A 24,095-nucleotide genomic window follows, 5' to 3' on the forward strand; every position below is an offset into this window, starting at 1 on the left:
ATCATCACGCATGAAGTGCAATATCCTGTTCAATTAGATGTCTTTTTGTAAAAAGGTAAACTGGTGAAACTGCTGCAGGAAGCTGCTCACTTTAGTGCTGAAGTCCAAATCTGTCACAGAAAGGACTAAAGCAAACTTGTTAATCCCTGTGTTTCCACACATACCTCCAGGAGTTGTGGGTTTGTGTACTGAAGTGCTGCCATTTCTTGCTCAATCTCTGCCTGTGATTTCTTTTTCTCCTCCAGTTTAATATCCTCCTTTCTATCATTCAATGGCTCAGGTGGGGGAGGCAAAGGAACTTTATTTTGCATCCATGCCTATAAAGATTAGGAAACACAAGATTAATTCTGTAGAACAACATGTGTGCAACACATTGCTGCAATGAGAAAGGATATGCTGAAACATTTTGTAGTATGAATACTTGAAAGTAAAAACAATCCTGAATTGGTTTTCTTCCCAGGTACAGATACAAGATAAAAGGTATTAAACCAAATATTTCATGTTTAAATAGTAATTAAACTAGCTACTGTGGTAAATTGCACTGGGTATTTATACAGGAGAACTGATACTGAAAATCCAAAACACTTCAGAAGACACACACTTTTTGAAGTTGGGAAAAGAACAGTCTGTTCTGTTCACTGTGTATCAGGTACTTACCTGCTGAAACTGTGCTGGTATTGGTTTTGCATAGGGAACTTTTTTCTGTGGCACTTTCTTTTGGTCCTTTTGCATTACTTCCTCCATTCCCCAGTCCAGTCCTGGGATTGTCATTTCAATGTCATTGGACTCATCTTTCCCTTTGGCACCAGGGAAACAAACAGTCAAAGCAATGCAAGCTTACAGAAAGATCCTTTATTTTTTTTCACAGAGGTCTTCAGCTCATCCTTCTTTACATGACAAATATGCACAACACAGAACTTTAGAAAAGAGCTCCTGTGTTCCCAAAGAATATGAGAAGAATGAAAAGGAAGTCACACCATATCTGGATTGCTCAGGAGAATGCTTCCCCATGGCTGTTACTCACCCATCTGCTCCTGCTCCATGGCTATTTTCAACTGTTCAGGTATTCCCATCCCAGGAATAACTGCCAGACTGTTGGGCTCCAGATCATCTAGAGGGAAAAAAAAAATTATACTTGGAAAATTGTTCTTTACATTACTGTTTTATCCCTTTGCATTCTCATGTTTTTACCATTAGTATTGTTATAAATAACTGTGTTGTTATTGTCTTTCACTGTTGTTGGCTTTTGTAAATTATTTTGATATAGTACAGTTTATAATCTCTTTTTAGCTGCTTTTGATATAGTATAATTTGTCAACCTTTTAATACCCAAATCCCTGTGTAAATTGTGTATCTTGGTGTGATAAATATATATTATAGTTTAGGCTTTTGCAAAATATTAAAATAGAGGCTATGTGCTGTGTATTATAACATTAACTTTTGCCCAAGTAACTGTAGTTGTGAAATAACAACTAATGCCTTTATTTTTGTAACTAACTGACAAAAGTGAAATAGCTAATATTGATTGGAAGTACTGGTAAAAATGACTAGAATGTCTGTATTGAAAAAACTGGGCAAACAACACTGAAAGAGCAAGGAAGAATCCAGCACTGCCCCTTTGGCTCTCAGTAACTGTCAAACCACAGAGCAGGGGGCCTGGTGAGGAAACAAAATACAAGACTCTCAAAATCACACCTGCATTGTGGCACCTACTCCAAGAAGATGAGGTCAGAGGTTGAACTAATAAAGAATTCCCCGAATATATAAACTCAAAGAAATGTTTAAATATGTATAATCTTCATTAATATGCATTTGAGCAATGCAATGGCAAAGTATATAAGAAGAGTTGTTATAGTTAACTGTGTGCTTCTGGCAGTTTGCCAGGTACCCCAGCACTGGATATTGTCCCTTTGATCCATTATTAAACTTTTTAATAAAATTTCAAGAGTGAGCTTTGTTTCTCACAGTATCATATTCCAATAATAAATAGATATTTTACAATTCATAGGTCACAATTTAGTTTTATACATGAAGTAGGGGATATTAAAAGAACTGCAAGTTTAGATTCATAAATATACCCCAAAAGGTCATAAACTATGTCCTTTCAGGAAGGTTACATTTAGGGTAGCAACTGAGAAAAAGAAATAATAACCTATAACTAGTCCCATTTTTGTTATAACAAGTATATTTTAAGTCTATATAAATTTTATTATTTTATATATATTTTATTTATATAAAATTTAAGTTGTATTAAAGTGCTGCATTTTAATCACCTCCCAAAAGCAAATAATTAAAAATCTGAAGAAATAGATGCAACTACAGGTGGCTGAGGCACACCAATGAGCTGGGCAATCCTGAGCAGCCTAAAATTATTGAGATAAATCCTTAAGAGCGGAGTAAAGTTTAAAAGTTTTAGTAGAATTCTTATTGCTTTTCCTGTTGCAGTTCAGGACTGTGGGAAGCCTTGAAGCCAGATGAAGTTTTCAGGAAGAAAAGTAAACTGGAGATATTGCCAGAGGGACAGCCAAACCTCCTTCCTGTGATTGACCGAGCAGGTCTTACCTCCTGGAGCTGTGGGAAGAGAAGAGAAGAGAACCCACTGTTGGAATGATGATCACTGAGAACATGGGGAGTAAAATCATCCTTGGAAAAAGGTCTTTTTGCCCAAGTGGTCCCCAGTGCTATAATTCTGCTTCCTCACCTTACCCCGAAGTGTCAGCCAATGACCTAGGCCTGTTCCTGACCCCAGGAGGGGGAAAAACGCCTTACCATATTCCACACCATCCTCTGACATCCCAGGCAGCAGGTTCAAGTTGTAACGATCCCGCATTTTATCTCCAGGCCGATTTCTAGTCCAAAACTTGCTGCCAAAAGGAAGTTATATGAGCTCATTAAAGGGTCGAGACTTAACAGCTTTTAATCTAATTAGTTATTTGATTTTTAGTATAGTATTGATTATATAAGGATTCAACTCTTAGTAAATCAAGTTCAGCTCTAGATCTGAACACAGGGTATAAGCTTCAAACCAAAAATAAAAAATCCAAAAAGTACTGTAATGAATTACATAGTTACAAGTTAGAAGATACTTCAAAGTGTAATGGATGTTAAGCACAAGGCATCAACACCAGATCTTGAAAAAAAATAAATTTCTAGTCTATTCCAAAACCTTCTTGCTCAAGTATATTCTTCATGTACACTAAATATACACATGCTCCCACAAAAAAATTACTGCATTTATAAAATACACTATGTTTGTAGCATGCCCAACCTAAAAACATGAACTACAGCCTCTGAACGTGTCTGCAAAGACATGTGAAAAGACATGACCAGCAAATGATCTGCAGGAAAAATTGCTGTGGACACAGGAGTATTTTCTTCAGCAAGAAACTACAATAATTATTTCTTTAAACATTTCTTCAATAGATTTCAAAAGCTCCCACCAATCAAAACTGTAGTATTTGTTACAAGAGGTCAGACTCTACCTTACAATATGAAATGTCAGTGCCACCTAGTGCTTCCTATTGACATAAGTTGTGTCTCTGCTTTGGTCACTGGTTGTGTATCAGTCACAGATGATGCCAAACACTGTTCTAGTTTCTAAAATAGTAAATACAGTCCCTTAGACCTTCACTTTAAATACTTGAAATTACCTGGTGTGATCATTTGAGCCTGAACACAGAATGTGTCCGAGGGGATGCCATGCTAGACTCCAGATCATTCCTTCATGGGCCATTTCCATTCCACCAACCTCCTTCTCAACCCTGATGCATAAAAAACCAAATAGAAATTAATCATACAGCTGAATATCTTCTACAGCTACAACAGAAAATCTCTGCTATTCAGCTGTTGTTCATCCTCTATTTTGTCATATTTAAGCCTCTGTCATTTTTCTACTGGGTGAACTGATTATTCCCTGAGGTTTTAATAAGCAGTTCAGTAACGAAGGGATTTTTAATTGTACATTTAAAACCAACATAATTTCAGCACCTCAGAATGCTTTAAGAAACTAGGAGTTTCAACTATTCCTCACCATCTCAATACATGGCTGGTTTTGTGCAAGCAATTGTATCCTTTAAAGCACATTTCTACAGGAAAACTTCAGAAATGAAGCATAATATCAAATTCATCAGGTACAGAGAAAAAGTATTATCATAAATGTGCAGGTTAAATATGGAACCAAAGGGGAGGAAAAGAGGCATTTTGTATTTTGTCTAACAGCTTGCACAGCTGACCAACATCTTTCAAACATGCTGATGAAAATGCCACATACCCAACATGCCAGAACAACAAGGACCCATCAGACCCTCCACTGGCAAACAGCCCTTCGTGAACAGGATGCCAGGCCACAGCTGAAACACACAGTAAGCCATGATCACAAGGTATAATACTAAGATTTTAATGAATAGCAAGAATTTTAATTTTTAATCTAAGCTTAATAATAACAATCTACATAATTAAAAAAAAATAAAATCAAATCTGACCTGTGGCTTCCTTCTTATGACCCCTGAAGACCTGAAGTTCTTCTTTCAGGTTCCGGATGTCAAAGAGCTTACAGAGGTGGTCACGAGAAGCTGTCAGCAGCCAGTTGCCATTGAGATTCAGTTTCACCTCCATCACTGTGTTTTTGTGAGCATGTCTGCAAGCAGAGGGAAACAGAAACTGATTGTTTGTCCTGAAACTGATTTCTCAGACACAGATAAAAATGTGTCATTTGCCAGTCACAAAAACTCAGGTCAATAACGAGGCAGTTCAGGCTACTAAAGCAGAACACTGGGGCTTTCTGTGCAGAGGCCCTGTGCTTTGATCCTGGTCTTCTGTCTGCAAAGCAACTGGTAGCACTCACTGAGACAGTATCCAGTTACTGTGCATGTTTGTACTGCAGCATAAGAAGGTTTTATCAGCCAGATGAAACATTTAATTTGTATTTCCCTGACTGAGTCTGAATGAGAACTGTGTGACTAGATTGTCTGTGAAGAAGAACAAAGTAAATTTAAATAATGAATATTAAAGTCTCAATTTTCTAAGTACAGACTTGTCTTCATCTAACCTCTGGATTTTCTGGCATAGCTTAAATCACTAGCTTCATGTTTGAAGTACCTATGTATGGCTGAAAAGTGAGGAAAAGAGCTAAGGAGGGAATTAAGAAAAATTATTTTAAAAAGTTAGTTTATATTTGAGTAAATCAAAAGTCTATGAGTAAGAACTTACAGTGTGGCAAGACTCTGGCCAGTCTTTGGATCCCAGAACTTGATGGGCTGTTGGCTATCTTTACTTCCTGAAACAACTAAGCCCTTTGTTGGATGCCAGTCAACACATTTCACATCTGCTCCATGGCCTGTTAAGAAGATAAAAATTGTCCATTCTGAGATTTCACAGACACTGAGAAATTACAGGGTGCACACCTTATAACTAATGTAAAACTGAATGAAAAACGTCACAGAGCACAGGTTACAAAATATGAACTAAATAAAATCTCTTCCAAGTTACTTGTCTTCCTTCCCACTAATTAATGGAAGCATTTTCTTCTCAGATTATGGCCTCAAATGAAGCTCTCTGGAAAAAATTATATAAGAAGTTTCTGTTTAAATTGGTACTTTTTTTTTAGGCTTTGGCCTTATACAACTTCACAGTATTTTAAATGTAGCACTGATGAAGCATTTATATGGAGGTGGTGAGGTAAAATGATTCTGTGACACTTCACTTTCAGTGAAAAGCTGTAGAAAGATAAAGCAAATACCTATTTGTTCCTATCGTATCAGTACTATCCTTTTGCTGTCCTGTCAGAAAATAAGCAAAGAAATTACATAATGGATCTGAAAACTAAATTAGTTTATGATGAAAAGAAACCTTATGAGATGAGATCTCTTACCAGTTTACAGGGATTCATTCAGGTTTTTCCAATGCTAAAGAGTTAGCAAAAAAACCCATTTTTGATATAATTTCCTTTTAAATTGATTGACCTTGTGGGGAAAATCAGTGCTGTTCAGAAGAGCTAAAATCCATCCAAAAAAACAAAAAAAAAAGCCTGTTCCTGCTGCATGAGAAAATGAGATTTCTGAGGTTAACTACAGGAATTCAGAGAAGAAATAATAATAACAACCAATAATTTCTTTTCCCAATCTCTCTACACCAGCCCACTTCATGGGAGGGCCAACAGTATAGTCCATCCCAGAAAATAAGGCAGCATGCAGTAACTGAAGAAAAAATCAGTTTGAGAAAGGAGGGTCTGCCTGCAACATGAAGGCATTGAAGTGATAAATGGCATGGAAGAATGGGAGCACACACCAGGAGAGACTAAGGATTCCCATCAGTTCAGACAGCTCCCACACAGTGGAACCTAAGTTTAAGCACTACAAGCTGTCTTAACAGAGATCTCACTTTGACAAGACATTAAAAATAAGGGGTAGTTGAAATTTTCCTGAGACCACAGAAAAATCCCATTAGAATTGATGCCTTTCTGAGCTCTGAAATCACAAACCAAAGATTAAAAGGATAAAAGTGGCTACTGTTCATTGAAGGATCCTTCAAGTGCACTTATAGCAGAAAGCACAGCAGAATGCACATGGATATAGGGCTAGAGCACTTTTATAAATTTAGCAGATGAGCATAATTGACAAGAATCCCCAATAAAAAGTACAGTTAATGAAGTAATTCCCCCCTTCTCCTAGACACACATTGTTTATGTCTATGTACACGGGCAAGCAGAAGAATGGCCTCAGTTCACTGAAGAAACAAGAGTAGAATGGGATTCCAGGAATGTGTCTGTCAACAAACTACTGCAAAAGTACTGAATGCTAGCTAAGAAACTATGTAACTATACAATAAGAGTCTGCAGAGCTACAAATATATGAAATACATATAAAAAAAGCAAAAATTTTTTGCTTCAGAATAAGGAATACACTTGTATCTTAAGATAGAAGCAAACTGATAACACACAGAGCACAGTCTCAAGGGAGTGCAACTTCCCTCCTCTCTAGAGGAAAGGACAAACAGGGAAGAGGCTCTTGGCCAAAGATAAATGAATCCAGCCTTGGCAAGTATTTGGGAACAACTGTAAGAACTGACAGACGGTAGAGATGAAGGAACCCAACTCCTCCCCAGCCACAGCAGGCAGAATTGGTTTTGGAGTACGTAGGGTTTCAGGGGAGAGAAAGATCCTCAAGCTGCCAAGACCATCAATGTGCTTTGGTGATCTGGGCACCAACAGAGAGCCTCTGAGATGTGGTCTTTCCTTTTTCTCTGGCTTTTCTAATGCAGAAGGAAGTGACAGGCACTGTCTGTCTGCATTTGCTGTGACTAAATCTCTCAATTAAAACATGAAGCTGCATGCTGAACAAATCTAGCTTCCCAGTGTTTATTTGGAAGTAACAATTCACCCAGGAGTAAGGGAGAAAATGCTACTCCTCCACAGGGGAGGGGGAATCCATGCCTCCAGATTTCCAGCTGAGGATATTCTGTAGGCAGTTGTTATCATGCAGTCTCCAGGGAAAGAAAAGAGATTTTAATTCAAGGCCCTTACAGAAATACACTCCAATAAAGATAATACTTGGTTGAACCATATGAAAATGTGTTCAGACTAGAATGCTTGTGTACCATCATAGATAGAAAATCAACAACGCCCAGAAAAAACATAAAAATCTGCTACCTGCATGGACTGCAGTGACACTGGCATTGCTGCTCCTGCAATAAAGACAATTAGCAATGGAAAAGCACAGGGAGACATAGGGCTAACTATGCCTGATGGAAAAGATTGCATCCAGAAAACAAGTGATGCTGGTGAAAGGTCATGGCCATCTCTGGGTGACAGCTCATCCTCTGAAGGGCCCTGCTTTAGGCTCTTACTGAATTAAGCCAGCCCAAACACAAATTTGTCCCATTAATAAAATAAGGCTTAGAATGGTCAATCTTAAACAGAGCAATTGAAAGCCCTTTCAAAGTCTTCAGGAGGGAGAAGCAGTGACAGACAGCACTGGGCTGACAGGCTTCTGAGAGGGGCCCAGAACACAGAGCTGAGGGACAGGAGAAGATGCCAGGACACTCAGAACTTGTAACCAGAGCAGATAAACCACTGGATGTTTATCAAAAGGCTTTTGGCTATCAGTACATTAATATTGCTCATGGGGATCAGAAGAAACTTGTAATATTTAAAAATATAATTGTTACAAGGTTTGTATGAATAAACAGTTAACTGGCATTTCCTGCAGAGAGCATTCTTTCAACCAGCGTACTCTGGATCAGCAGCAGAGGGGAAAACTGGGAGCCTCCTTTGTAATCTAACCAGTGATGTATCCTGCCCTCAACAGAGCCCCCTCAGCCACAGCTCTGCAGATAGGGGATCATCATACACTTAGCTTTGGTTCGTAATGCAATGAAACTTTCTCAAGAGAAAAGAAATTCTTCCCTACAACTACACTTTAAATGAACTATTCACAAGGGTTTACTAACTCAGAACATTTACATAACCAAAATAACTCAATAGCATTATCTAATGAGACCTTTCTTAATTTCTTTTAAAACTGAAGCAATTTACGTTGTATATTGCTTTTCCTTTTTTCTGCTGAGAGATGCACACACTATTATCTGTAATGAGACACATGATGCAGAAAATACATTTTAAATAACATTCCAGAGAAAAAGCCACCTCACAGATTTTATTTCACAGTTGTTTTCAGTTCTTAGTGTTGGGAATCAGCCTCTCCTCTGGTACAAAACCCACTTGTCCCCAAATGCCAAGCTCAGAAAACCTTAATTCATGCAAATCTCTGCAGTTTACATTCCCTCTTCGCTGACAACAGCTTTTGCTCAGTAATTTCAAGTCACACACACATATCTGCCTCTCTGCTCAGAGCTCCAGGGTGAGAATTCCTCTCTAAACAACTGCTCCTTTGCACAGACCTTATTATCAACCCCTTGTCTTATATATAGGGATGCTTTCTGGATAAATGAATTGAAATGTGTGAATTGTGTAGGAGTTGTGCCAATGGAAGGGCCATAAACCAACCCAAATGAAAGGCTTTGAAGGCAAAGATTTTTGAGAAATTCAACTCATTTAAAAGCATGAGTGAATGTCTGAGCATAAACCTGTATTTTAACACTGGTTGGTTTAACTTACAACTTTTTCCAACCATTTAAAAAAACTGCAGAAAAACAAAGGCACATGTAGTACCTTTAAAAACCTCAGATACAAAAGTAGTTCCCTACTATTACCCTTTACATGCATAATAAAAGTTTTGATTGCCCCTTGTCACAATCCTCTTAATTAAAATACTGATTGTTAGTACTTCTAGCCAATTGCTTTGAAGGGTTGTTCTTCAAAAGACACTGAACAGAAATTCTGGCTAGTGAAAGACATAACAAGCTATAATAAGATTATGTGTAATGGTATTTGATCAAATCAAGTGTGTCAGAGGTCTGAAAAGTACACATAAATTAAGGATGTTTTTTTTTTCCCCGTTCTCACACTGATTTCTGCATTTATGATTTCCTGAATATAGCTCACAGTGTAAAAAAGTTGGTTTGAATCGCTGTCTCGATATTACAGTCTATAAAATATCCATATATTTCATAATGCAACTCAGTTTAGCAATTATAGATATATCAGGTTTATTGCTGTAGCTTAGCTCTTTTGTTTTATATTCTCTCCCCATGGGATGTGCCCCATTTTGAATGCACATAAATTCAAAGAGAATTTTATAGATGATACTGGAAAATTTCTAGATCCTTCTCAGGATCAATTATGTGGATGTATACACACATATTAAGATGCCAGTTGCAAGGCATCTTGACATTTTAACACCCACGTGCCAAAGAAAATGGGTATTTGTAACTATTTATATTTTAAACAATTAGCATTCATTTAACTGCAATGAGACTTTTTAATTTAGAATTCTATTTGTTTGGATTTTTTTTTAATGCTCTTCTAAGTGGGAAGTAAACAGAACTGTGCATCCCCCAACTGGCCTGGTCAGATCAAAGCCTTTTTGTCACCACACACTGACATTCACCTTCCTGTACTGTGTGTCCCCAAAACACCATCACAGCTCTCCAAGAGCAGGGCCTTTCCACAGGATTATTTCCAAGGGATCTGTGAACAAGCATTAGGTCTTAACAACAACCAAGCTAAGGTTCTCCACCCCCCAAAAAAGAGAGGGCAAAGAAGAAGGGACAGAAGAGACCTGCAAGTCAAAAATAATGGACACAACCTTAACACAAAGGAATTCTAAGTTTTCTACACAATTCCATCAGAACTGACTATTTGCTTCCAGCCTATTGAGCAAATTGGATTATTCTGCCTGTTCCATTTTTATGAAAGGCTTTTAAAATGTCACCCAGCAGTTACCCACTCCCCAGAAATTCCCTGCTTCCATGTACAGCTCACTTAGGAACTGAATACCTCACACCTGAAAGAACCTGGGTAGTTTTGGTCCCACTGATCAGCAGCAAGGGTAGGTTTGTATTTAATTCCAGTAATTCAGTGTTCTTTGCCCTATCCAGTTATGTGTACTGTCCTCATCTAAGAGGTGTCCTAGGAGCTCTTGTACTTCTTCTCCCCTCCACGAATGAATAACACATAAACCCTCCCCCTACAGACACAGCCAGCTTGTGCCTTTTAGCATAATGTGGGAGGTTGGTACATAACAAATTAAGGGAAAAGCTCCTTTCAGTCTTCACTGGATTAAGAAAAATGCCTCCCACCATATTTTCAGACTTCTGTACCACAAACACAAGTTTTACTGTGCTTTGTTTGCTCAGTCTAGCTCTCTTCTAGTTTATTAAACTTGTTATCTAGAGCAACAACAGAGAGACTGCTGGTTTTAATCTACCTACAGGGGATATCTTCTAGATCCTCAGTATTCCACTAATTCAGCAACAGAAAGGGACATCATTCATCTTTGTTTAAAAATTTACAAATAATTGGGTTTTTTATACTTCTATAATCATAATTTCTTCCCAGACAAAAGCTCTTGTAACAGGACAGTTTATCATCTGTGAAATCAGGAGGTTAAGAAACAGTAATAATCACTAAACACTAATGAAACACGTGTAGGTAAACAAATTACTTTCTCCAAGATTACCCAGAACAGGTAATCAGTGTTTCCATAAATTAGTTTAGAATTTATATGTGCTCATGCCAAACTTATACCAATCAGTTTTGACTCTACAAAAACCTAATGAACTGGCAAAAAATTTGAAATTTAATGCTAATTGTGTGTTTGCACAGCTTGGATGCACTGCACAGAATAATGAATAGAAGATGTTACATTACATGTAATTACAGTAAAGGCAAATAGTGATCTGAATTATTTACACCTGTGGAAATTCAATGTCAGTATCTTCTGTAAGGGCTTGCTTTCAGCAAGGGGAAGAAGAAAAACAGCTGAGTTCCATTGTACTTGGGCACTGGTCAGGAAGGGTTAAGATTTTAGGTATGCACATGTTAAACTTAGAGGGATTGTTCAAATTCTTCAATTCAGTGAAGATGAGCAGCTCCCAAAGCTGGAATGAATTGCTTGGAACAGAACCCAAAATCACACAGCTGAAGATGCTGCTAGTTTAGATCTGTGGTGTCAGGTCCGTGTTTTTTAATTACTGACTATGTTCATGCTAGAATTTACAAACACTCTAAAAATACCATTCCTTTTAGACATGTTTTCTTTTTTCTAATTCCTGGATTGATTTTTGAGCTTTATCCTTACACCTAATCAGGCTATTTATGCTATAAAACATATTGGGACAAAACAAGTCTGAGACCAGCATCTGCAACATGTCAAGAGCTGTTCAACATTCTCTTTGTGAGAACCCCCCAAAAAATAATCAAATATGCATGTTTCATAATTTCTAATCATAAGACACAACTAAGTCATATCTAGACTGACCACAGATAATTATCAACACTAAGTTATTTTAGTATGTAATATTTCTAAAATGTCACAATTTTTGCTTAATCAGCATCCAGATATTTTAACTTACCACCAATTTTATGCACTTAATCCCCCTATTTGTATCATTAAGAGCAGCTCTGTCATGGAGATCACCTATGTGATGATGCTTCAGATTTATATATTATTAGATATTTAGATGCAGTCATTATTTCTACTTAAAAAGTCACTACTGATCTTCAAAAAAAAAGCCATTAGAAAGCTCAGAGCTAGCTCAGGAGAAATGACAGCGGGAAAAGGGCAGAGAGTGTCAAAAGGGAAGACAGAACACTTTAAAACATCCAACACCACCTTATTTCAAATAGAAATGAGAGTGCTTAGCAGTAATGCAGCTGAATTCAAGGACCAAGACAGGTTTTCCTCACACTTAAATTATTTATGAATCATAGACTGGATTCTACTTTGCACTCGGGCACAGTTATCTATTAAAGTTCTCATTGCATATTTTTTTATTATTTCTTTGCATGTACTTATCAGAGAATTAAAAGGGAGTTTCTTTAATTTGAAAAGGTGGAACAATTTTATTTTTTTTTTTTTTTGCTGGTTACATTACCTGTAAAGCATCTAGCTGGGACTAGATGTTCTTTTCTGTTAAAAAATTAGCCAGCCTACTTTGAAAGCAGCACCACACTTGCTTTTCATTGACAGAAAATATTTATTTACAAGGGCATTTACATTTAATGAGAAGAAAAATATGTTACAAGAAACATTAAAAATGAACAGCAATTGTAAGAAAATCTCTCATGCTTCATTAACACCAACATCTGACAGGAGCCAAACCCCCAGTCCCTCAGTAAGAGTGTCCCACAGTTTATACTGCTTGTTTTCTGGCACCTTCTTTAAAGTCCCTGGCACTGGTCACTGGATGTGACAAAGCTGGCACTGCCTCTAAGGAATGGATGGAGCCACCAGACAGGACAAAGCTCATTTAACACAGCATGGCACAGAACAGGGAAATACAGCAGGGACAAGTACAGCTGTGCCCAAGAGTGGAACAACGCCTGCTCCTTCCATGCCAAAAAAAACATGAACTTAACAGATGAGAAGTTCAATTATTTTGTCAATCATGAGTCTGTAGCTTCCAGAGCTTTGTGGCTTTTTATCTGAGTACAGTCAAATTGCTGGGTGGCATATTATTTTGTAAAAACAGACCAAAATATTTTTCACATGAAACATTCCCATTCAAGTCCTCTAAACATGAGCCAAACAAGTGTTCTGGAGTCTGCTTATAGCCTGTACCATCAACTTAAAAAAAGCCAAACCAGAATAAAAGAATTTGATTAGAATACCAAATAATTTGAAGCCTCACAGTGATAGTTCATGTCAAAGTAACTACAGACAGAACATACACTTGTATTTTATGAATCAAGAACAAAATGAGGCCTGAGTTAAAATCTGATGCCTGAAGCCAAGCTTCCAGCAACTGATGGGATTTTGAGATGAACTCAGCCTAGAGTAGCTTCAACTGGGTTTCCTAAACACATACTAAGAATCTAGTTCTGGTTGTTAATTCCTGAGAATGGTGATTTGGTGTGGTTACCTCCTGCCAATAAGGAGACAAAACCCCCCAGCCTTTTCACAAGCACACTTTTGCCAAGCCTTTGCCTGTTACACCTGTGTAACATCACTAAGCAAAGTCAGATAGTTTTATTGAAACTACAGTAATTAATGCTAAGAAGGAATGTCAAAACCACAGTATCAATTTAGATGCATTTTGAAATTGAAGCTAATGAAGAAACTTTGGTGCATCCTAAAATTCAGCCTGGCAAGTTAGTTATAACAGAGGGGAAAGGAAGGGAATCAGGGCAGACACTGCAGGGTTTAGTACCTCCTTGCCTCTAGCTCTCTGCTTTGACCAAAATTTTGGTCAAGGTTCTAAGTGGTAAAATCAGAATACTTAGCTCCCAGCTCCATGAAGAGAACAAAGACTTCCAGAAGACCTAAGAGTAACCATTAGTAATAATTTCCAGTAATTATTTCCTTTAACTGGATGCTGGATGCTCACTAGAATTCTGCTGCTGATTATGGCTGTTGCATGAGAAAAGAACAGCCCATATACCTAGTTTAGAGATTAATTCAAGTTTCAAACCCCTGTGTAGCCACATGACCAGAGAATTCTCTCAGCAAGCTACAAAAAAACTAAGAAAAGTGTTTGTGGATCTCAGTAAAAGAAGTTACAAGAAGTCTTTTATACAACTTGATATACCCTTACTCCCAAGTGAACACAGAATCTTTTAATAAAAACACCCAGAAGCACAGAAGGACTACCAAGATCTTTCACTCAACTTGATATTCTTTAACTGGAAGAACAGCTTTCAATGTGTTTTCATGGTTAAGACGACAGGGTAACCTCCTACCTTTTTAACATCCCTTTGAGAGAAGCACCATCAACTGTCAGTAAAGTAAATTACTTTTAAAGACAGCCATGATCATCTGGCCAGACCCAGGTGAACACTTGTCCAGCCAGGTGCTCACGTTAAGGGACAGCACTTTTGCAGGAAAGCTATTTTTCTTCTTTCTAGCCAAAAAATACATGTAAGTACTTCTGACACCCAGTTTACCATTACAAAACGTCTCATAATTATGAGCCCGCTATAATCTCAAGCAAAGACATACTGAGTTGAGGAACACAGAAGCTGGGGAAACTGTTTTCTTTGGTTGTAGGGCAAAAACTGGATGGCTGACAATACTCCCAGTAGTACATGAACAGCAGCAAGCCTGGGGTGAGGTGAGGAGGCTGACAGAAAGATTATCACACTTTATAAAGACTGTAGGAAAATATCTGTGTCAGTCAATAATCCAATTAGCAAGTGTAAAAGATCCAAGAAGGGATATGAAGATAGAGGTCAGTAAATTTGCTCTTTGCATTTTGCAATGCCACCAAGGCTGAGCTTAAGTGGGAAGCAGCAGGGCTACTGAAATAAACTGAGTTACAGAGCACTGCTCTCTCTGAGCAGACAGAATTCTCATCTCAAGCAGAAAGGGACAATGTTCAAGTAACTGAAATACAAAAGGGCTGAAAGACTATGGGGATGGAAACCCTTCCCAATGAACAGGATAGCATGAACTGAAACAGAAAAAAATCTGGCATGTAATTACCACATGTAATATCACACTCTTACACAGTCCTGTCTAATTTAGCTGTGATCTTGGGGCTAATGAGAAAAAAACACAGCAAAAAAAAACCAAAACAAAAAACCAATCTCAGTGAAAAAGTGCAATTGAAATGCAGGAGACAAACAAAGATTTGAATATTGTTACAGAAAACTAAAATTTTGGTTGAAATTTTAAGCAGCAGAGACGAGGTCAGGTGAAGAGACAGAAAAAAAAGAACATTTTCAGTCTTAATTGAAACTTCTGCACCATTAGTGCTCTTATTTCCTCTTCTTCTCCTGACTTTCCTGTATTGCCACCACACTCCCAGTCCTCCCTTTCTTGCCATCTAATAATTCTGAAATTTAAGAACACCTTTTCCTCTTTCAGATTTCAAAACAACACTGCAGCTCCTAATTAAGTAAAGAAATGCAATTTTTTTTATTTCTCTTTTAATTCTGAAAAGAGGTCCTTTATGAAACAACTGTTTTGCAGCATGGATAACTACAAAGCTCTCTAAAATCCATGTGTCCCCGTGTATCATTTTAAATTCTACAAGCACATGAACAGATGGAAAATAAAGCTCTTCACATATGACTGAAGAAAGAGACAGGGAAAAATATGGTGTTCAAAACTTACCAGGGATTTTGTGCAAAATAACTAACAAAGAAAGGGAGAGTTGTCAACAGGAAGAAATGGGATAAAACAATCCAAATAATACTTAAGTAATCCAGATCTATCCAAACCAGGGGGAAGAAGTATGGAGAACATGTAAAGATAATGTATATGGGCATGAGAAGAAAGGCAAAGGGGGTATCAACCCATCAAAGTGGGTTTCCAAACAAAAGTGCTGGCAACAATTTGTGGGAAATCCTGTCCTCAGATTCATTTACTGATTTCACAAGCAGATGTGAACAAAACAGGAGAGATGTGATTTTTAAATCACATTTTGCATGCACATTTTAAATCTGCATTTGTGCAGGGGGAAAAAAGAACTGCTGCTACTACTTCTTAATGTAAAAAAAAAAAATAGGTGTGACCCAGGTTTCCTATGACAGTGTAATAAAAGACTCTTCTTTCAAGACCAGAACAGATACAGGAATCAAACACATCCCTCCACATCAGGCTGTGGATAGACTCAATAATTCTTCCAACCCTCTGCTTCTGGAAGTCACTACCAGCTAGTTTTGTTCCACTGCCAGCCTCAAAGGAGTAAAAACGTCAGCCAAGACATGAATATTGTTCCCCTCTGTGATTCATGCTATAACTGAATTTGTATTTGAATCCATAGGGACATGTACCCAGCAGAATGCTACAAATTCCCAAAATAAGATAAAGAAATTATGCAGAATTTGACAGGAAAAAAGCCTACTGCAACTGTAACTGCAGTGATATGTTCTCATGAAGTAATCATAACTTCCACAAGAAAAAATGTTGAATAGAACAGGAAAATTACTCCTCAGAAACAGAAAAATATTCAATTCCAATGCTATAACAACAGCTCCTCGCTGTTATTGCACACCCCTCCATGTTAGCACCAGATGCATTGTCTAGTATTTCAAAATTAAAATTTTCCAATTACATAAACAGAAACTTTGCTAGTCAAAAATCTTCCACTCAGAGAAAAACTGAGTTAGTCTGAAGTACTTTTTGAACTAAATCTATTAGAGAGCTTTAAAAAACCTGAAATTTTATAAAAAAATTCTAGACAAGACATAGAGCCCAAATTATACAGAATACATAAAAAGTCAAATTACATGGACAAAAGAATCCAAGACACAGAATGTCCATCTATCTTTAAGTGCACACAGAAGAAAAAAAAAGAAGTTTGACTATCTCTTCTTCAAGACTAAGGAAAAAGAAACTTTTTGGTTTTTCTGAAAAAATGATCTTGCCTGCAGAATTTTAACTCAGTCTTCTTTGATATGGGATGAGCACAACAAGAGGAATATTAGTGCCAGAGATTTTAATTAGCACCATTCTGGAAATACAAGTTGGAAATATTAACAAGTTATCTATGGGGCTTTATTGACCTGGATTTTGGAGTATTTGTTATATAAAAAAAGCACCACAAAAGATACTTGCTAAACTTCAAATCATCTACAGCTGTGTAAAAAATGTGGCTCAAACCACCAAAAGAAAACACCAACTATATTATCAATTTAAAATTAAAGGCAAAAGAGAACAAGTGTTTACCATGTGATTCAGGAAGAAGTTTTTTCCTAAGGATTCTTTTGATTTCTCTCAGTGCTTTCTGTAGCAGCTTTTAAAATTTTTCATCTTACACACGGCAAAAGGAGGAAAATAAAAAATATGTTTCCAGTCTCAGAAACAGACAAACCAATTCCCATAACCACAATGAACTGGGTCCATTGATGAAGCTGCTAAAAACCAAGTGTTCTTGGGAAGAGGGTACATGTTTGGAAAATAACAGGCAGAAGGAAGGAGGTTAAGCACAAAAATAGTGAGGGGGAGGTCATGGCCAGTATGAGGCTGCTCTCCTGACCTGGAGCAGAACTGATATGTGCTCTTCAAATAAAACACCTTTTACAGTGCTGTGAGTGATGTCTAGAACTAAGCTGAGGAATGAGAAAATACAGGATTTATCTTCTAGGAAGTTGGACTTTAGAAATCTTCTGTAAAATAAAATTGCACAGAGAACATGGTATAATTTCTGTTTAAGAAAGACTAGGTAAGAGCATGTCATTGCTACTGAAGTAATCCACTGAGGAAACTGAAAAAAACCAAATATATTTGTTTGCAAAATGATGCAAGTTAACAGTACTGCCAAATTTACATTTTGATTCTTTTAATATTTCTCTTAATACAGCAACTCTGTATTGGGGAATAAAGTGCTTTTTTAACCTTAAGAAGTTAACAAAAAAAAATAAAAAAAGAAGCTTTAACAGGTATAATCCCATGTCAACAGTTTATTTTCAGTGCAAATAAAATACAGTTACTGTTTTAGTACACAAAATACACCTTCATTAGGCTGGTCTGTTTTCTGAATACCCACTCCCATGTGAATTATCTGCTGCTAGCAAGATGCAGTTTTACAAGTCAATGTGCCATGAAGCAGTTGCAAGAAGCACTACACTGGGGAGAGGTACAGCAGGCTGGGAACACCTGGCTCTAGGAACAGGAGCTTCATCTGCTGGCCATGGATCACCCCAGCAGCAGTGCCCTGATCTCACAACAGCCCCAGAGCCTGTGCCCTTGGATCACTGACCCTCTCACAGAAACCACTGGCGATTTACTTCTGCAGTCTGCATCTCACACATGCCAAAGAAGCAGTAAATATTCCTGCTATTATGTAGAAATGAGTAAAACCTTTTCTGCTCCTGTGTGAATTAAACTCCTTTTTTTTTTTTTTTTGAGGGGGATAGATTTTCAGAATTATTAGTGCAATTTATCATTTTTCACTAGAAAGTCATTTGTTCAGGCTGACTGGAACTAGAATTAGGACAAAACATCTGGTGAGCAGAACACATCACCTTAACCATCTGGGTGACCATTCCCAGCCCTGCAGATGTTCAGTCCACAGTGACTGGCACCCAAGAGCCATGGACTGTAACAAACTGGAAAATTAATTACCTCCTCACTCCTAAGCTTGAGTCCTTTTTGTGCAAGGACTGCAAGAAGTAGATCTATCAGGAAAAATATTCTGATACCCTACATGTCTAATAAATGCAACATCAATTTCTAAGATTTTTAATATGGCACTTTATGTCAAATTCAATTCTAATTTAAAGTCCCCACACTGTTCCCTTTCATATACCAATAATGAACTATGCTTGTTAGATACTTGTGATAATTGCTGCTTTTAAGTATTTCTCAGAAAAATTGTCTCATGCCTATTCCTTTATTTGCAAAGTAAGTTGAAGTAAACTTACTTACCAAGTAAATTATTCCATCTTACTATAAGTTAAAAAAAAAAACTTATTCAAATACCAACATTCTGTTGGAACAAGTCATTAATTTGGTAAATAAATATTGTGCAATGCGTTAAAAATAACTTGTGCAATACCTAGTAAATTACTTTAGTGGAATAAAGCCACATGACTTAGAACCTTCTTTGAATTTCAGTGAATTACTGTGATTTACTACACCTGTGGAAGCGAGGATACCTGAGACAACAGAGTTGTGCAAGAAATAATGCAGCTTCAACCATTGTGCAAAACACTGATTAACTGCCAGTGTTTCTAACCAAGCTTACTAGGAACAGACATCCTTGTGCTGAAATTGCAGGCTGAAACACACACACTCAATGCTCTTATGGACAGCCTGGATAGTCCTCCAAGAATTCCATGATGCAGAGAAAAGCAAACAGCAGTGAGAGAGCATCAGGCAGCGTGTGCAAAGCCTGGGAGCAAGCAGGATGTGTTTTCCAGCCAGGAAGGGGAGGCTGCATCCCTCCAAACATGGCTGGCAGGAGTGCACCTGCTATTTAAAGCCTCCACTGCTCCAGTTTTATGTGACCACAGGAATTCTAAATGAATGCAAGCTCAAAAATTCCTGGCTGCATTTTTAGAAAAGTCCTGTTTAAAACTGCCAGCAAATGCAATACGCAATACAGAAATGACACCTCCAACATGCTTGCATAGGTGATTGGAAAGATCTTTTATTCCTTCATTCGTTCAGAAGCAAGGGATATTCCTGACAAACTAGGAGTAGTGTGAAACAAAGAACCTACCTTTTCCCAAAGAACTCCAAAGAATAACTGTGGAATAATTAAATGTAATGAAAGAACTGTCTCATTGAATTTAGCTTTTTGCATTCCTAACTGTAACACCGTGTGCTCACTTGTAACTCTCTGGAGAAGAGGGACTTCCAGAAGGAGAGTGGTAAACAAGAGTAATCCATATTCATCAATATTATCAATATTCCTAAGGGCTAAATTTAGCAAAGCAGCCAAGAGAATAATGCTTTTGAGAATGTATGCACAGCTGAAGAGAAAAAAACCTCTTACAGTCATTTTAAGTAGGCGAGTTCCTGCTAGGGAAGCAACAAAGAGTTGTTGTTGCTTGAAGATTTAAGGGCATAAAGAAAGATCTGCAGGGAAAAGCCATCTTATTATCCAACTACATCAAATGAACTAAAATAAGCAAGTTCCTGCATCCTTAAAGAAGGGCTAGTTTAGCCTTTAAAAAAACCCCCAGAACCAAACAACAAAACCCTACTCTTTTCTCTCACTGTATCAGCTGGTCTAATTAAAAACACTATTTCTGCGTATGAATTATGCATGGGTAAGAAAGAACAGAAGGCAGATGAAAAAAGGCAGGATGCTTCTTGACCAGGAATAAACAGCAAGCAGTAACACCCAGCACTCTATCCAGCTGCAGACTCAGTTAATCCTTAGAAAACAGAGATATCTTGCTAACAATTAGAAGCACCTATGCTATATAGAAATATGCTTCACAGCTGTCCAGATTGTTTTTTCAATGTGCAACTGTACCTTGTTCTTGATTAATTACAATTCAAATGGGAGAATTTTGTCTACAAGTTTTGAAATGTGTAGTTACTTCTTTCTAAACTCAGTTTAGAGTTTACACCAAGACAAATCTGGCCTGCACTTCTCATGTTTTAAGACAAAAAAACTTCTAAAATATAAAATTTATTATTTTTTTTAGTAAAAAATAGTATTTTTTGCGATGACTGCAGTCTCAAAATAATATTTAGTAAAATGCATTCTTCTGTTAGAATGCTTAAACTCAGAAATTAATTTTAGTTTAGACATTACAGTCAAGACCTGGAACAGGTGTGGGAATGAACAATGAAATATACTCTGTAGACCAGCTCTTACTTGAAAGAAAAAGAAGAAAAAAGATTGTCTAACACCCATTTCACCTGGATGTAAAGGTTTATTTGTGTGAACACAGCAGGTCTACTTACAGAGTCTTTGGAGAAGCTGGGAATGTGATCTAGAGGAACACAGATGCACACAGACAAACCTAGGCTGCCCTAGTCCAAGGAGTAAAGCATCTACCTAAATCACTTTTTGCTTTTTCTTTTTTATTTTAAAGCAAACACTTTCAATTTAATGTGCATGGGCTTTAGAGCTTTACAACACAACCTGCAGAGTCTTCTTCAAGACTGCGTAATTTTGAAACATAAAAGAGAGCACGAAACGAGGATTAAGATGATAAAATGTGCCACTGGGACCATTATAGATGTTTATATAAAAATTATATATGCAAATATAGTAATTATATATATACAGTGTATATATATCTATAGCTGTAGGTATTGGTTTACCTCACTACATAATCAGCAGGAGCTTCAAAGATGCTGACATCACACGACCACACCTTCCATCTCATTTACAACAAAGTTTTAATGCTTGGAGGACACAGAAAGTTCTGAAACTTCAGTGATGACTACATCTAATATACTATTAGTTACTAGGGAATGATCAAATATTTATCATCTCTAAAAAAAAGACCCACTAAATATAAAACCTTTCCAATCCAAATAGTGTGCATTTCCTGAAGCATGTTAAAACCTGCCAGAAAAAATACAACAAACAAACAAATAATAATTATATATATATATTTCATTGTCTTTCCCAGATCAGGTCCTTATGTCATACGTGCTGGTGAACAGCTGAATCCTACACCAGGATTTTTACTAGCTTTGGCAAAACAGGGGAATTCAGTATATTTCAGTACCCCATGACCACCGGGTAAATCAGGCTGGAAGAAATCTCAAAAGTCTCTTGTTCAATCTGCTGCTCAAAGCTATGAATTCAGACCAGGTTATTTAGGGATTAATCCAGATTCAATCTGAAAACCTCCAAGGACAGAGACTGCACAGGCCCCAGAATTAAGCCAAGCTCTCACACTCTTTTACTGCCCTACTAAGAGAACAGGTGAAAAAAAAAAAAGATGCTGAACATGAGATCATCTCTGCAGTAAAAATGGCCTTTTAAATGTGCTTTCCACTGGATGAGAAAAGGGGATAAACTATTTTTTAAAACTTTTAACTTCGCTATAATATTTATTTTTATAATAGCAACATATCTGGAACATCAGTGAGTTTGAACTCATTTAAACTTCTGGGGATTCCCACTGAACTTGTACTTAAGTGGGAAATTACATACAAATACCACCTCAATTTGTGCTACCTATCTCCAAATATTAAAAAATGGTGCAAATTTCCTTTTCAAAGGAGAATGTTTTAGCCTATCAACCATATTGGGACAAGTGCCTTGCACAGAAGGTTAGAAGGTGATGTGGAATATCAGCTCTGAATTCTTCACTGAATCCAAAAATGACACTCAGATTTTTTAATCCATGAGGGTAGTGATTATTTATAAAGCCAGAAAGAACTTCAACCTCTGATGAAAAATATACCCCAAGGAACACTAGGCTTTGTGTTAAGTAAGAAAGAATGTTAAGGTCTTTCTATCCAAATTCTGAGGATTGTAAATGTGTATCAGACCTACTCCTTCCTTAAATCTTAACACTGAGAAAAAAATAAAGCTGAATAAGGCTATCCTGGAGAGAAGCAAGTCAGCTACAAAGAGAAGTTCAAGTGTAAAAATACTGTATTAATTAGTTAGACTTGATTTCCCCAGAATGTAACAATATGCTGTTAATAATAGACAGGATTCTCAGCACCATTTTTTCTTCAATTCATTCTTCCCTTTGAGAACTGGAATAGTTACAGTTATTTCAGGAGTATTACAGATACTTATTTATAAGGTTATCATGACTCTCTTTAGAGGATTTTTTTTAAAGTGATGAAGTTTAAAATATAAGATTTTAATACAATATCTACAGTATTTTCATGCTCTCCATCATTCTAAATAAACAGGCAGAGAAAAAGACCTGGGTAGTAAATATACATCTGCCAGCACACACAGAAAGCTGGGTTTATTCTTTCACTAAAAAGTTCTTTTTCTTCCCAATATTAGGCAGCTAAGATAACACATTTCTCAGCTTTTCTGAACTAAAAGTTGAAGTTTACCCCCCAAGATCTTGGTGATTTGGAAGAAGCACCTGTTTCAGTCCTGTTATAGTTAACTTTCCAGTTTTTCAGGTCAGTCTCATATTTATATGGTGAGTTCCCTTTAAAAACTAATTTTGGTGAGCAAAAAGTTTCACACAAAATTTCTATAAATGGGGTCAAAACCAGATGAAGATCATCTTCTATATTCAATGACTATATAACACCTGCAGTTCTTGTCTACACCAGCAAATTAAACTGAAATTATACAACTGCTTCTGCATGTGGCTGTAGTTACATCTGGAATAGCTCTCACTACATATCTCCAGTGGGGCAAAATCAATGCATACACAATATGACAATTATTAAGAAAATATTGTATATAAAACAATAACTATATGATGTATTGAACTGGATAACTTGTGTAATGTATCAAAATAATGCTTTGCAGAACTAGAATATCAGATGCTTCCACTAAGTTAATAAGTACAGGTAGTAATCGAAACTGGGATAGAAGAATTGTCAAACTTAATCTGTGAAACTTTTTGTAAGATAAATATATTTTGAGAAGTTTTAGATTTCTCTTGTACAGCTATACTTGCCATACTTACAGGTGTGCTTCTTTGAAGCTAAGACAATTAATAGCCCTATACTTTTGAATTAAAAAAAAAATACCCCCCCTAAAAACCTTCCCTTTATAAATGAATGTAGGGATATATAAAAATTTCTTGATAGTTACTTTACCTGCAAGACACATTTATACTTTCAACAGCAATAATCAAAATGTCTTCCCACAAGAAGTGTTTTATTTTCAACAAAAAGCCTTATCTGTGAGCAGCAAAATTAAGCAACAGTTTGTATTTTCACTGTGATGTAAAGATCAGTCCCGTGGAAAACTCTGGCACTGAACTTTGAAAATAAGTCTTGAGTACACACTTGCATGCTTAATCTACTCAACTACTTTCTGCTGAAGCATACATATGCTTCTTGGTCATGTTTACTTGGTCATACCCCCAGCTGAAGGGAACCAGAGCTAACCTTAGATCCGAGGAGCCACTTCAGATACTTTTAGAGCTATAAACTGACAAAACTGCAAAGAAGATAAAAAGTCCACGT

General features: G+C 37.0%; 1 protein-coding gene across 6 annotated transcripts in view; it reads right to left on the minus strand.

Moving 5' to 3' along the window:
- The window catches only part of WDR33 (WD repeat domain 33), a 67,245-nt gene that overhangs the window by 13,604 nt on the left and 29,546 nt on the right, over window positions 1-24,095 (minus strand). For 4 of the 6 annotated variants that reach the window (XM_015637229.3, XM_033516694.1, XM_015637230.2 and 1 more), the window contains exons 8-16: window positions 5,209-5,335; window positions 4,482-4,636; window positions 4,271-4,349; window positions 3,651-3,761; window positions 2,770-2,864; window positions 2,563-2,571; window positions 1,025-1,111; window positions 658-797; window positions 165-317 (exon numbers count right to left, since the gene is read on the minus strand). In XM_015637229.3, the coding sequence (XP_015492715.1) occupies window positions 165-317; window positions 658-797; window positions 1,025-1,111; window positions 2,563-2,571; window positions 2,770-2,864; window positions 3,651-3,761; window positions 4,271-4,349; window positions 4,482-4,636; window positions 5,209-5,335 (956 nt within the window). Of the gene's footprint in view, window positions 1-164; window positions 318-657; window positions 798-837; window positions 934-1,024; window positions 1,112-2,562; window positions 2,572-2,769; window positions 2,865-3,650; window positions 3,762-4,270; window positions 4,350-4,481; window positions 4,637-5,208; window positions 5,336-12,574; window positions 21,535-24,095 lie in introns of those variants that run through there. The other 2 variants (XM_033516696.1, XM_033516697.1) reach the window with 2 other exon arrangements.

Source organism: Parus major, chromosome 9 (genome assembly GCF_001522545.3).
Source record: "Parus major isolate Abel chromosome 9, Parus_major1.1, whole genome shotgun sequence".
NCBI classification, from domain to species: Eukaryota; Metazoa; Chordata; class Aves; order Passeriformes; family Paridae; genus Parus; species Parus major.